Source organism: Phascolarctos cinereus, unplaced genomic scaffold, assembly GCF_003287225.1.
Source record: "Phascolarctos cinereus isolate Bilbo 61053 unplaced genomic scaffold, phaCin_HiC Scaffold_1;HRSCAF=81, whole genome shotgun sequence".
Taxonomy (NCBI): domain Eukaryota; kingdom Metazoa; phylum Chordata; class Mammalia; order Diprotodontia; family Phascolarctidae; genus Phascolarctos; species Phascolarctos cinereus.
The window spans coordinates 244,679,173-244,695,079 of NW_027555514.1; the positions used below are offsets into that span (position 1 = coordinate 244,679,173).

At 37.1% G+C, this 15,907-nt stretch overlaps 1 protein-coding gene across 1 annotated transcript in view; it reads left to right on the forward strand.

Annotated features, from left to right (window-relative positions):
- Positions 1–15,907, forward strand: part of LOC110213178 (neuron navigator 3) — a 449,693-nt gene that overhangs the window by 106,550 nt on the left and 327,236 nt on the right. The window contains 2 exon segments of the mRNA XM_020993448.2: positions 7,698–7,815; positions 8,443–8,495. Coding sequence (XP_020849107.1) covers positions 7,698–7,815; positions 8,443–8,495 — 171 coding nt within the window.

Consider the following 15,907-nt stretch of genomic DNA (forward strand, 5'->3'; position numbering starts at 1 on the left):
TAAGGACTGAGGATATAATTAGTAGAAAGTCCCTGGCCTCAAGAAGCTTATAGTCTAATGGTGGGAGACAACACACAAAAAGAGGGGGACACATCAAGGGGTATTTTGTTCCATGGAGTAGATAAAACCAGGCAGGATAGTAGATGTAGAAGAGGGTAAGCCCAAAATTTCAGTTTCTGCCCCCTCTAAAGGAAAGTATTTGGAGGAGTTTGGTGCTCCACCCTCCAGCCCTCCAATCAGAGAAGAGAAGAGGGTAAGGGAGGTGGTGTCAATCAGTTAAGCCATGAGTTAGGAGCTTGGTGTTGAGGAGTGTTGTGAAGATCAATGTGGTATGTATACTGCATCATAGGCATGCAAGTTAGTGTGTTGTTTCTTGTTGGGTTAGACAGGCCCAGAGGGTCTTAGATTTAGATCTTGATAATCTATTTTTTTTCTCTTTAATTGGTCATTCTTCAGCCAACTGATAGTTTACCATTCTTCTTGTATATCTCTTATGGATTTGGTTTCAATAATTGGGTGAAACGTCCTCGGGAAGAATTCACTCCTTTATGGTTTTCAGTTAACCATCTTTTCTGACAGATAAGTTTAATTGAACTTAGTTTTCACTTTCCCATTTCAAATAAACTTCTAAAAGTATCTTGAAACTTTTTTCTTCTTTAAAACTGAAAGAACCTTTTTTATGCATTAAATATCCCAGGGTCCTTTTAAATGTTTTCTATCCTGCCAAAGTTTTTGGTAAATCCAGATTATCCTCAACACTATCCAGTTTTTTGAGAATTATTATAGGAGTTTTCCCATAAAGCACCTAGGTGCCAGGCCTTAAACAAAAGAGTTATTTGCCCATGTTCTGCAATTGAGTTCAGATGTTATGTTGAAGCTATTAGAAGAGATTGGAATTAGGAAGTAGTGTAAGGAAACCCTTTGGAATGAAGGTATATAGAAATAAAATCTGGTTTTCCTCCTGTCTAGAGAAATAAAAATTTCATCTTTAAGAAGAAATGTTAAGTAGCCTGTCCTGGATGACTTTCTAGTGACTGGGGAAATGGAAAGAGAGCTGGAATAATGTTTAAACCAGTGCCAGAGCTGTCTGGTCTAATTCATTTTCTCTCACACACACACAAAAATTGCAAATGGTTTTTTAGAAGAGGTCATTAATCGGGTATCATACAACTCAGAACACATATAGAGTACTCTTCTCAACACTTTTGACCTGTTCAAGTAGTTTATGATAGAAAGATTTTCTCAGGAGAACTCTCCATTTGGAATTTTCTTCCCCACTCGGTTTTAAAGTTTGGGTTTATTTCTAGAGCATAGTAATACAGTCTATCTTTTTTTTTTTTATTTCAGGGAGACAGCATGGTATAATGAATAGTGAGCTGGCTTTGGAGCTAGGAATACCATGGTCCAAGACTCATCCCTGATATATACCGGCTGTATGACTGAGGAGAAGCAACTTAACCCCTCCATGCTCTGGGCAACCTTCCTAGAGGAATCTAAGGCCATATGCTGCAGAGAAGGGGCCAATTACATTGGCAAAGGGGGGTCTCCTTAACCAAGAGCTGCTTATGCCAATAAAATCATAGGCCCCAATCCCTGTCTTTTCCTGTAACTCATAATCTTCCCATATTCCCTCCTCAAATTGGCTCCTTCCTCTCCCTCAAATTCCTTTATCTTCCCAATGGGTAGCATCATTCAGTAACCTGAGGTAGGGGGGTTTTATTCAACCGAGAGTCACCTATGTGAATAAAGTCATGAATCCAGTCCTAATCATTTTCTTTAACTCAAATCTTCCCAGATTCTTTCCTCAGGTCAGCACCTTCTCTCTCCCAACTTCCTTTATCTTTTTAATGGTACTATCTTTCAGTTACCTCAGCTGGGTACATTAAGGTAAACTTGGGTTCCTTCCTTTCCCTTGACCCTTGATATCCAATCAACCTGTTATCATTCAGTCCTGTTGATTTTTTCTTCATGCATTCTTCCTTCTTTTCTATTCCCACCACTGTCTCCTCCACTTCAGGAACTTATCTTATAATCTCAAAGCTAAGCATAACTTTTATTTATCCTTTTATCCCATAATCATTAAACTAAAAACACTATACTTTACCCTCTCTCACCTTATTGGTCAGGTCTGATTATCTACAAAAGTAGATATGATAATACATTTTGAAATATTCCAACCTGAAATCTTCTGAGCTTTTTAGTTACCATATTGAAAACGGTGTTGGAAACTATTTAAATAGAGTAAGCTGTTTGGGTTAAAGCATGCTTTTGATAGTTTCTTCATAACAAAACTTGATAGAAGGGATCAGAGATATTGTGCTAAGAGAGACTTTATGAGGCCAACCAACCCAATCCCCATATTTTACAGATGAGGAACTGGGGGCCCAGAGCAGTTGTGACTTACCCAAGTATAGTGATAAACCTGACACATTAAAGGGCTGCTTAGGTTTATGGCATTGGTACTGAGTTTTTGTTACTGGTTTTATGGTTAGTTAAGTATATTGCTTTACTGTGCTTGTAATTGCTCTAGTGGGAAATTACTTGTTATTGCTTAGAGAACATGAAAAAGTTCACATATTAATAACTGGCAGGAAGAAAAACAAATGTCTGTACATTTTATTTCTTTATAACGTATTGTTCTTTTTGTGTTTATTATTGGAATGTTTGATACAGAACAATGGAGAGAAAATAACAGTATAGAAATGGACCATGCTTAATTAATTAATTCATAAAAGATATAATAGGCATCTACTATAGATAAGAGTACTCTTCCAGGTACTGAGAGAGAGAGAGAGAGAAATATTTTAAATAAATGGGGTTTGCTCTCATGGAACCTATGGTCTTATAGAGAGTTATAACATATATGCAAATTGCTCTGCTTCTTTCCCCTTCCCCCTCCCCCCCTTTTTGGTCTTGATCTGGGATTTCATTCATGTAGAGAACTTCCAGGGTAGAAACTTTCCATAGATGCAGAACTAGTATATAACCTAAAGTCTTAATTAGAGAGTTGTCTAAGAAGTAGTCCTATGACTTTACAGTCTGTGTGAGATAGAGGCAAAAACTTACCCTAGGTCTTCCTGACTCCAAGGGTGATGCTTTACCTATTATAAAATGCTACAGCTTACTATCACTCAGCTGACAAGCATTTATTAATCTCCTACCATATGCCAAATACTTAGCTAAATTCTTTTGACACAAAGATAAAAATGAAATAGTCCCTCAAAGAAAAAGCATTTGCTATCTTTGTGTGTGTGTGTGTGTATGTGTGTGTGTGTGTGTGTGTGTGTGTGTGTGTGGCAATTGGGGTTAAGTGACTTGTCCAGGGTCACACAGCTAGTAAGTATCAAGTGTCTGAGGCTGGATTTGAACTCAGGTCCTCCTGATTCCAAGGCCTGAGCTCTCTCTACTGTGCCACCTAGCTGCCCTTGAGCTGTCTTTTAAAAGGTGGGTAGATATCAAGAGAGGGGGAAAATGATAGGGGATCCAGAGAGAAGAATGGATGTTGCAGGTCTTGTGGGAGGGGGGAGTAAATGAGCAAAAATATGGAGAAGCCTGTGGGGATCCACAAGGTATTCAGGTTGGTTGGATTGTAGAATGATGATGAGATTATCTCATTGGTACATTAGGGCATCGGCTTACTAAAATCAGTCAAATAACCAAATCCAATATGTTCTCTTATCGAGAGGAAGGAGAGGAAGAAGAGGAAGGAGAATAAAGAGAAATATTATTGAGCTCCATTTTTATCAGATTGCCAAGGAATAATTATTGTCTCCTTCCTGTACAAAGTACTTGTCATAGTGATATGAGAGATACAAATAAATATTAAAGATTTATATTGCTATCAAATGTATATGGATGTGTTAGAAAGAAGGTGCACATACAATAAGGGATGATATATGTTTTGAATTAAGGAAAGTTGTTCTGTGGGAGGGTTCAACTGTGCCCAGAACAAACTTTTGAAGGGTGACTAGAATTTGGACACATAAAATTTGCATTAGAAGAAAGAAAGCTTTTCAAAAGTGTATATGCCTTGGGAACTCAGCATATGGGTGGCTCTTGCATCTTTGGGTCAGTAGTTTTCTGTAAACCTCCTTGTTCCATTTAGTATTTTGCATGGATCAGTTGTTCATTTTTAATTTTTGCCCTCAACGCTGTTCCAAATGAACAGTGCCAAGTGATTACAAATTAGCATGTAAAAAGCACTAAATAAAGGCTTGTTGACTTGAATACAGTTGATTTGATATTTACTGAAGGATAAATAATACTTCCCTGGATAGCATTTGGTTTCTTGGTAAGGAACATAGAAACCATATGGAGTTTGGATGAATGAATGCAGGATGCTTGGCTTGGAGAGGATATGACTTGACGGGTACTCGAATACTATCTCAAAATATTTGAATAGCTATTATGTGAATAGCAGGTTGTATTTGCTTTACTTATCCCCCAGTCGGAAGAACTAGGAAGACCAAGTTGAAGTGGCAGGGAGGTAAATGTAGGCTTGTTGAAAGACTGAGTTCTCCATTAGAAGACTGGTCTTCCTAAGGTAGGTATTGATTCTCTGTCATTGAAAGTCTTCAAGAGAAGTTGGATGACTGGCTATATGCTATCCCCACTACATGGAGATTTATGGAGGGAATTTTTATTTAGCTGTAGATTGGAAAAATGTTTTTTGGGGGGCAATTCCACCCAATGAGATTTATTAAGTCTGCAATCATCAAATTCCTATCCCTGCTCAACGAGGCACATGGAACCAAGCATTTCATGGTTGGTAGTGTCCTCCACACAGCTAACAAAGGGATTTTTCCTAAAGTAGAGGCCAGACAGCCATGCCCATTCTGAATACATTCCCATGTCTCCCTATTACTTCTATGAAAAAACAGAACAAAACAAAACATAAAGTCATTGGCTATTTAAATCTTTTTAAAACCTGAGTCCAACCTACCTTCTCACCCTTATGACCCATTACTCCCATTCATGTAATTTATCACCCTGTCATATTGGCTTTTTTATGATTCATCATGCACATTTGAATTCCTGACACTATACCTTTATTCTAGCTGTGCCCAGGGTCTGGAGTGCACTGTCTCCTTACCACTGCTTAGAATCCCTGGTTTCCTTCAAAATTCATCTTAAGCTATTCAAAGTTGCTTATTTTTAGAGTGATATTGTTCTACTACTAATTGTTTTCTGGCTCCTGCTCAGTTTACTTTTCATCAGTTCATACATGTCTTCCCAAGTTTCTCTAAAACTTTCCATTTATGAGGAAGGGAAGGGAATAAACATTTATATAGCACCTCCTGTATGCCAGATACTGATAGGCACTTATTTTTTTTTTACAAATATTCCAAAATGATCTTCATAGCAACCCTAAGAGAGAGAGAGAGAGAGAGAGAGAGAAGAGAGAGAGAGAGAGAGAGAGAGAGAGGCTATCACCCCCATTTTGCAGTTGGGGAAACTGAGACAGACAGACTTTCCCCAGTATCACATAGCTAGTAAGTATCTTGGAATGGATTGAACTCAGATCTTCCTGTTTCCAGGCCCAACACTCTGTCTTCTGAACTACAATCTGCCTAAATATGGCAATAGCATGGCATGATAATATTCCATTACTTTCACATAACATACTTTGTTCAACTATTCCCCTTTTGATATGCTTCCCCTTTACTTTCCAGTACCCTGTCATCATAAAATGATTAAAGAGCTCTAATAATGACCTACCCCAGGTCCAGAAGATCAATGCTATTAGCTATCCCAGGCAGAGAGGTGATGGGCTAAATATACAGCATGGAGCACACATTTTTGGACACAGACAGTGTGGGAATTTGTTTTGCTTGACTCTAAATATCTTACAAGGATTTCTTCTTCTTTTTTTCCTCCCAGTGTTGGAGGTGAAAGGGAAAAAAAGATATATGCTTATCATATGAAAATAATTTTTAGAGATATATTAAGTGCCTTCTACATGAAGCCTTTCCTGTTCCTCCAACTGCTAACCTTATATCTGTTTTGTGCCTAGCTATCCATGGTCATGTTGCCCCCCCCCCTTTTGAAGCTTCTTAAAGGCAGGGGCTATTTCTCAGTTACCTTTTATTCACACACTAGTTTTGGTGTCTGATATATAGTAGGCACCTAACATCTCATTAATGTGTACAAAATATATACAAGGTTATTGGGGGTGGGGGGAGAGAGACACTAGCAGCTAGGGATCAGGAAAAGATTCAAGTAGAAGGTAACATTTAAGCTGTCTTTTAATGAAAAGAAAATTAAATTTTACTTAAATGGATGTATATGTGTATATGGATAGATAGTTTCTGGAGGTGGGTACTAGAAACTGAGGTGATCAGGATGTATTTCCTAGAGTTGGCCCCTGAGAAGACGCTAGAAGGAAGTTAACTTCATCCAACTCAGAATTCGTGTGTTATTCAGCTTTGGACTTTAATGATCTTCCTATCACATGATGATTCTATACTCATGCTGATGAATCCATGGAATTTTGGAAAAAATGAAGTAACCACAGTGTCAGGCACCAGTAAGGAAGCTTACTAATGACTTATGACTTATGTTTTAGTTGGAAATCACACACAGTGTTTTGTTCTAAACTGCCTTGATTGTTTAAGGCACCAGACATCATATTGAGTACATTTATAAAGAATAATGAAAATGTTAAGATTTGGGTAAATAAAAATGTTAGGATTTAAGATAAATATATTAAAACTTCTACTTTGTAGTTGAAGAATAATGTTCCTCATAGAAACACGCACACACACACACACACACACACCCCCTGAAGTGTAAGATGGTCTGAGCTATAAAATGTGCATCATTCATTATTGTACACCGAGCAAATATTGAGTGCCCACTGTGTTCAGAACACTGTACTAGTTGTTTAGAGGGATGCAAATTTTACACAAGAAATGATTCCAGACTTCCAAGAAGTTATAGTTTATGAAGAAAATAAGTCAAAAAAATAGATAATTATAAAGCACAACCACATATTTTGTGATGGCTGAAGGGAAAGGTCTGGCTGAACAGGAAGATGAGGGAAATCTTTCTGTAGAAGGGTGACAAATGTACACTGAGTGGTTATAGAATCAGAAAACCTGGAGCAAGTCCTAGCTACTAATTATTTATTAGACACTTGACCCTGTGAATCATTGAACTTCAAGCCTTAGTTTCCGTATCTGAAAAATTAGGAGAAGCATACTCTACTTATCTGAGAGGGTCATAAAAAGGAAAGCAGTTTAGAGACAGTTTTGAGAGCTTTGAGAACTATTTAGCCTACTTGGAGAAACACACTGCTATACAAATGTACATTTCATATATGAATTGCTTACTGTGATGTGATTGTATTTTACATGCTTAGAGCCAGGGAGAACCAAGAGGAAGAATTCAGACAAATTTGTAAAGAGCTTGTCCTTTACTAAGGACATAAAGGAAGGGAATTTTTGCTTTGTCACAGGTGACTGACCCCTTATTATGACAGATAATGAATCATCCAAAGTTAAAACATGAGATAAGTTGGGGGGGGGATTGTTTTAAAAAATGGCTTTACAACCATTTCCTTTTGAGTTATGACTTCTAAAACTGGAATGTGATCCAGAATAGTTTTCCCTTTGAAGCCAACATTTGTCTTAAGAATTTTTACTGTGTCTCTTCCCCTCAACCCCGTCCCCGTTTCTTCCCTCCTCTCTCCTCTGCAGATTTACACTGACTGGGCTAACCACTACCTAGCTAAATCTGGCCACAAGAGGTTGATTAAGGATTTACAGCAGGACATTACAGATGGAGTATTGCTAGCAGAAATCATTCAGATCATCGGTAAGACCTGCACTCTGAGAGAGGGCATGAACAGGCTTGTTGCATGGTGGAATGTGATGTAAGTTTAATGTACCCTGAAATGAACCCTGCAGAAATACATCCTGATGTGGCCATATGTTTCCAAGTCTCATACGGTTCTGCTTTAATTTAATTTAAAAAATGTTTACATGAAGATGTTTGCAGGAGGCTGGTGAGCCTATACTTTCAAAATGGCTAGAACTGTTTGGTCACATTTACTGAATTGTCAGAGATGAATGCTTCCTGGAACCATATGTCTCCCATGTGTGCATTTTCTGAGCTGGAGTGGCTCGTGCTTTCTGGGATTCCTTGAAATTGTATCCTGATCCTGTGCGGACAATTGTAAAGGGTTTCATGTCAGCAGTCATTTGGCACCCGCTAGAAAATTAGCATGCCCTTCTTCACACCCCCTTTCTTGCATGATTTGTGCATGGGGAAGTGCCGGTCGCTAACAAGTGTGCAAATCTTGAAAAAGGAAGTCTGCAGAAAAAACAAAACCAAACAAAACAAAGCATTTTTTCCCCCTGGGGGTTTTATAGTGTGTGATATTTTCCTTCATTCCTCATTTCCTTTTTGTTTTCTCTTTTTTACTTACATCCTCAAATTTAGCAAATGAAAAGGTTGAAGATATCAATGGATGCCCCAGGAGTCAATCTCAAATGGTAAGGATTAAATTTATTCTCAGTGTGTGTTCTCTTTTCCTTATAACCAGAAAATTAAAATAATGAACTTTAAGAATCAAAGTGAAATGTGAAATGCCTTTAGATACTTCTTGGTCACAGGTCCTATTCTGTCAGTTTCTGTCAGTATAAACCCATAGCACAGGATGTAGTAATAATGGTTACAGGATTTTATTTTGTGTGAATGCTCATTAACCTACCTCCAGATGTTTTGTCAAATTCTGAACTTAAGAGTTTCCTGATTTTTCTGGCTAATTAAATTTAGCTTTGGTATTGATGTCATTAAATCCCATAACCAATTTTAAGTGGAGCCTTTTTGTCTGAACAACTGGTTTGAAGACTAGGATTTGCCAAGTGCTTTTTTTCTTTTATAAATAGCATTTTGACTTGTATATGACAAAGTAAAATTTAAACACGCTGACTCCTCTTTAGAAATAAAACTGAAAAAAAGCTGCTGGAAGTTCACTAAGCTATGATTGGAAGTTGGAGATGACTAACAACTTCTTCGAGGATCTTGTGTATGAAATGTTATTACCCACCCTGTCCCCCTCACCCTTACTAACTAGTTATGCTCAAAGCAAATCTCATTGCAGCAGATTTTTGAAGGGAATAATGAAAACTATTTGAATGAAATGTTATTCAGAGTAAAATGTAACCTCACTTTCCTCATTTTTGCCTTCAAGCATTCATTTTTTTGGTGAAAAAGAAAAAATATGGAATACTTAAAACTAAAAGTGTGTTAGCTCATATTTTTCATCAAAAGACTCTGTGTCCATTGCTGTCATTGTAATTGGTCTAGCACAGTGCGCAACACACATGCTTGTTAAACAAATGAATCAGTAACAATGAGCACACAGTAGGTGCTTAATACATGTTTGTTAAATGAATGAATTAATAATAAATAATGTCAAGGACTGTGGGAAATTTTTTTAAAAAAATAATTCTTTGAACCAGGAAAGAATTGTGAGAAGAATGGTAGACCTGGTGTTGGGAGGTTTAAGTTCAAATCCTGGCTTTGAAACTTTTTAGGTATATAACCAAGAACAGGTCACTGAACCTCACCAAGCCTCAGTTTCTCTATCTCTAACATGTAGATAACAATACTTGCACAACCTGCCATACAAGATATTTGTGGAGAAAAATGCTTTATAATCTTGAAACTGATATTTAAATATTCATTTGATCCTTTTTTTTTAATCATTTCTACTGATATGCTACCTTGTGTTCATGAATCTTTAGCAATCTTAAATTGGAAAAAAAACTAAAATACATTTTATTTTAACAAATCATCAGTTAACTATTTTATGTAGATTTTTGTGAAATACTCCAATGATCTCATAAAGTACTTACTATGAGAACTCAAGAAAAGAAAAGGCATGCTCTACAGATAATTAGTCTAATAGAGGAAGGTCATTGATCTGGTTGCTTTCAGAAATAAGCTACACTTTGTGAATCAGTGAGGTGTATGTTAAAGCTCCATAAACATAATTTGAATGGTGTATTTTCATGGACTTGATCCTTTAATGATGTCTATACTTTCATTTCAGAATTTTACATAATAGCTGGAAATCAGATTTTCATATTATCATAGATTTAGAGCTGGAAAGGATATCATCTAGTTTAACTCTCTTATTTGATAGATAAAGATTCTGAAACTATACTTAAAAGCGACCTTAGCTTAATTCCCTCATTTTATAAATGAAGACACTGTGACAGAGACAGAATTGGAAGGGATGCTCTAGGTAGCTTAATCCAACATTTTTTTTTTTAAAGATGAAGAAACTGGGATAATAAGCTTAGAGCAGGAAGGGACATTAGAGGTCATTGAGACTAACTCTTTTCTTTTACACATGAGGAAACTTAGGATCAAAGAAATTAAGTGACTTACAGGCAGGAAGTGTCTAAGACATAATCAAAACTCAGGTCCTCCAATTATAAACCTGCTACCTTGATAACCCAGGAATGTGAAGAGACAACCCCTCATTACATAATTAATAGGCAGCCAAGCCAGATTCCCAAGTCTTCTGATGCTAAATCCAGTACATATTGATGATGAAACCTTCTTAGACACATTGGCATTATTTACTTGTATTTCAACATTAAATAAAAATGGTGTTCTGTAAAACTATATTTTGGGAATCTCTTAAAAATTCTGATGTGCTTATTTCAGTTTGACAAAATAGGATGCAGGGCTAGAGCACCAGACCTGGAAGCAGGAAGACTCAAGTTCAAATTTGGTCTGAGACACTTGCAAGCTATGTGACCCTGAGCAAAACATTTGACCCCTGTTTGCCTCAGTTTCCTCATTTGTAAAATGAGGCTAATAGCAACTGTTTCCCGGAGATGTGAGGACCAAATGAGGTAATAATTACAAAGTGTTTAGCATAATGCCTGGCAAATATAAAGGCTAAATTTATAATTTATAACAAATTTATAAATGTATATATTTATATAAATAAATTTATGATTTATAATAAAATTATAATTTTTATTATTATAAACTTTGGATAAATAACCAGTCCATTAAATGCCTAACTGAAACTTCCATACCTCAACAGTTTACACGTTAGGCTTTGGAATTTTCAAAAGAGTGAGCTTACCTTTGAAACTTATTCTTTTTACTGTTTCTGGGTGTGAAGGATTTGCAAAAAAATAGATTTTTGCAGGTTATGTTCATGCAAAGCTTGTATAAATGGAAACTACGAAATGTATCTATATCAGCTAAGAAAAGGATTAATTTGGGGTTTGACTGAAAGTTTTGTTGCCTTACTTCATAAAATCTGTTTGGCAACCATAATCTGTAATTATCTCTGCCATTAGTATGATGTCATAGAAGAGCTTATGAAAGAATTGCATTCTCATTGGTTATGCAATTTTTCCCTCTCTTCTTCTTATGAGCTGCAATTGTACTAAAGAGTAAGGACATCATGGTGCTACAGACTCAGGAAAGAATATAGGATATAAGGTTAGAGAAGCCTAATGAGGTCAGCTGATTAACATCCCAACTACCAATGCACAGAATCCTGCCTGGATTATATTGAGTAACCTACAAATGAGGATGCACATGATGGAAGTTCTGGAGGGGGTGGTTCTGTTTCTAAATGCCTCAATAGGAAGTTAGAGTCCACTGAATGTTGCTCTTGTTTTGTATGCTGGACCTGTGGTTTTCTTGGGATAAGAAACTTCCAATGAGAAGGTTCTTCTAACCAAACCAGCTCAGTACCTATACTTCAGTTTGTAGCCTTAGAGACTTGTGAATACTGAAAGTCACACACTTCCAGGTTAGATCAGAGGCAAGACCTGAACTCAGGTCTTTCTGAATTGGAGGCAAGTTCTTTAACCCTATATTATGCTGTTTCACCGTTCTTTTATATGTCAGTTCCAATTACTTATATTATCCCCTCTTAAATGGTTATAGATGAATACCTTCTTTTGATGATATAAAAAAATTCTATGTATCTAGAGAAAGAACTGATAAATAGAAGTATGTATAGAATTATTTTGCATGTGTGTATATATATATATATATATATATATATATATATACACACATACACATATGTATATACATATATGTGTGTGTGTATGTGTGTGTGTGTATTTAGATATAATTTGTACCCAATGGTGGCCATCTCTAGGGAGAGAGGAGGAGGGAAGATAAAAAAAGGAAAAATGAAATTTGCATGTTTAACTTTGTTTTATTGCAGTATGTTATGAAAAATGTTTTATTCCATAAATTAAAAATAAAGTAAATCATTAAAAAAAATAGAATGTCTACTTGACAGCCCAAACAGACACAAAAATATGAAAGCAATTTAGACATTAAAGATAACCCTGCCATGCATTTTTTGGTGTGACTCACTGTATCCCTTCTCATTATTGGGCAACATTAAAGAGTTGGCATATTGTGTATATTTGCTAGTTAACACTCAGCATTTATGGGTTTCCTATCTGGGAAAGTCTCTATAATTCGGGAAAGCTGGTTAGATATTACTCTAGTGAAATACTAGTTAAGCACTTCATAGTTGCAAAGCTCTGTTAAATGAAGACTATCACAAATCAGTTAGAAGACAGTAGAAAGGAATAGTAAGTTGCACATGGTAGATTTGTAGTTTCATGTACAATCATCTTTTTTATTGTATTATGCTATGGAAATGCTTGTTTTATTCTGTAAATTTAAAAAAATATAAAATTTAAAAATAATATAGAAGTTGATCCTTAGGGGCACAGTGGGTAGAGTGGGCCAGGAGTCACAAAGACTTATCTTCCTGAGTTCAAATCTGGCCTCAGACACTTACTAAGCTGTGAGACTCTGGGGAAGTGATTTAACTTTGCCTCAGTTTCATGATCTGAAAAACAAGCTGGAGAAAGAAATGGCAAACCACATCAGTATCTATGTCAAGAAAACCCCCAAGTGCTGTTGTGAAGTCAGACACAACTGGAAAAAAAGACTGAATAACAACAGGAAGCTGATCCTTAAAGGAGGCAATGAATGGAGGTGGGGGAGGGCGGGAATAGAACAATTTTTAAAATTCACCCTTTCTAAGAGTAGGAAAAATGTAGGAGAGACACCCATTCCAAAATATCTCAGCAATGGAGATACTTTAAAAAATTAGAAAACAAACAAAAAAAAAACCCTGTTCATTCTTTGAGAAGCATAATGGATAGATGTACCTAGGAAAACCTAGGTACAAGTACCACCTCTGGTGATAAAATGCCATTCTGACCCTGGGTCAATTGCTTAAATGTTCAGTGCCTCAAACAACCCTGAAGAGCAGATAGGGAGCTACTTCGGTAGAGGAAACTTTCTAACTGGGACTTCACTATAACAAGGAAAACAGAGATCGAGAATCTTGTCTCTCCCCTTTCCTTCTACTCATTCCTTAATATGATATAACAAAGTGTAAAAAACTGAAAATTATAACTGGAGATTTGAGCATACTGGGGAGTGGGGAAGAAAGAAAAAGGAAATTCATGGAAGTCAGTTTCCCAGAAGTTTTTCTATAACTTAAAATCAAATTGCTAGTTCATAAATGCTTGGAATGAATCAAATTCCCCAGTCTCTAACATCTTCTAAGAGTAAACATTTGGGGAAGTCTTTAACTTGGACAGTGTCCTTTTTTTTTAAATGGGAAATTAGTTCAAAACAAGCATCCCCCTGCATGTCTTTCATTTTTGTCTGGCAATCCTGCACTTGTGTCTTTGTATTTCAAGTCAATGGCATGCATTTTTTTGGGCTATTTTTAATCGGGTGGGCATTCTGGACATTCCTGGTATTTAGAGTGGACTAGTTGATTTCCTAGTATAAGCTCACCAAAGTTGTGGCCTGAGGCATACATACATTCGAGTTTAATCCTGTTACCACCCACCTAGAAATGTTTGCCCTCGTGCCCTGATCGACAGGTGCTGTCCAAACTAGATCTTTTGTCTTAAGCTAGATGTTTAACAAAGTCTTACATGCTAGGCTCCAGTTTTTTTTTTTTTTGCAACAGCCTGTATCTAGGCTGAATCTAAAAGTAGAATTCCAGGAGACTCTCTCTTGACATAATAAAGTATAACCATGATTTTGAAAACTGAAATATACCTAAATTCAATGCATTTAGCCACAGCCTTGTTATGGTGGGAAACACTGGGTCAGAGGACAGGGTTTGTATTGAACTCGAGCACCTGATACCTGTGTGATTATGACCAAGTCACTTAACTTCTAGGACTCTCAGCTTTTTCATTCACAAAAGGGGGTCCCTTTCACTTCTAAATCTGTGATTGGATGATGCTAACATAGGCCTACCTCAGTTTCGGGGAGAAATTTCTGTGTTCTAGATTGTATGAGTACATTGAGAGGTACAGGTTGTGCAACTATGATTATCCCTGGTTTACAGATGAAGGAATGGAAATTCAGAGTATTTGAGTGACTCAAAGTCACATGGTAATTAAAGGGGGAGGAGGGAATAAGCATTTCTGTTGTACCTTCTACATGCTAGACACTGTATTAAGTGCTTGACAGACATCACTTTTGATCCTTGCAAAGGCCTTGAAGCAGCAGCTATTATCCATATTTTACATGAGGAAAATAAGGCAAATATAAGTTAAGTGACTTGCCCAGAGCCATACAGCTAGTAAGTGTCTGAGGCAAGATTTGAACTCAGGTTTTCCTAATTCCAGACCCAATGTTCTATACACTGAGTTATTGTTGTTGCTTGGTCATTTCAGTTGTGTCTGACTATTCCTAACCCCTTTGGGGTTTTCTTGGTAAAGATACAGTAGTGGATTGCCATTTCCTTCTCTAGTTTATTTTACAGATGAGGATACTGAGGCAAACAGGGTTATGTGACTTGCCCAGGGTCACACAGCTAGCAAGTATCTGAGGCTGCTGGATTTGGGCTCATGAAGCTGAGTCTTCTGGACTTCAAGCCCCAGTGTTCTATCTACTGCACCACCTAGCTATCTGTAGTGTTAAGGTCTAAAGACTGAAAAGCAGGGGCAAAGATTCAGACTCAAGCCTTCAACCTCCTAGGTTTTTTTTTCATCATACCATACTGGCTTTAAATAAATGATTATGAACTTTTCACTGACAAATACTAGATTTTTTATATCACCCTGCTGACCCAATGCAAGCCTAGCTAGTTATCTAACTGAATAACAGAAGGATCTCTGACTTCCTCAGAGGGAACACCAGGTGTGGGGATCTCATTTCCCCAATGAAGATCACAATCCATTGAAGACTTAGCAGGTAAGCTTTCGAATTGCCTGAATCACACAGGTTTAGTGTCTTGTCCAGCAATTAATGACGCTGGATCCCAGGTCTTCACGACTTCAAGTCCAGCACTCATCCGGCCGTGTTTGCTCTGCTGGGTTTATAGGGGTACCAAATAAACATTTATTGAATAGAGCTGATTCTAGCAGCCAAGTCAGTAGTAATACTGATTTTACTTCTGAAAATTATATTCAGCGATTGTGTTCCAAGTCCCATAGCACTGGAGCTTCTCAATTAATTAATGTAAGGGAATTCATAAGCACCTGGAGTCCATCTGTACTCAACAGAATGGGGCCTGTCACTGTCAAGATATCTATAGCTAGCTTATCGTCTTTCAAAGATTAGACTCATAAGGGCCATTGCTTGTAACCGTTGATCTTCTTAACTAGATGTACTGTTGTACTTTTTTTCCCCCTAAGTGACTCACAGGAACAAGTTCTTAATGAGCCAATAACTCACTTCAGTTCAACAAGTATTTATTAAGTGCTCTTTAAATGGCAAGCATTGTGCTAGGCACTGGAGATGTGGGTAAGGATGGATCTGTGATAGCAGAAGGCTTATGCTAAGGAACTTCCTCTACCAGAGGAGCTAAGTCTCTTCTTTGCAGCTTGCAATATTGGAGAATTGCTGAGAGCCCTGA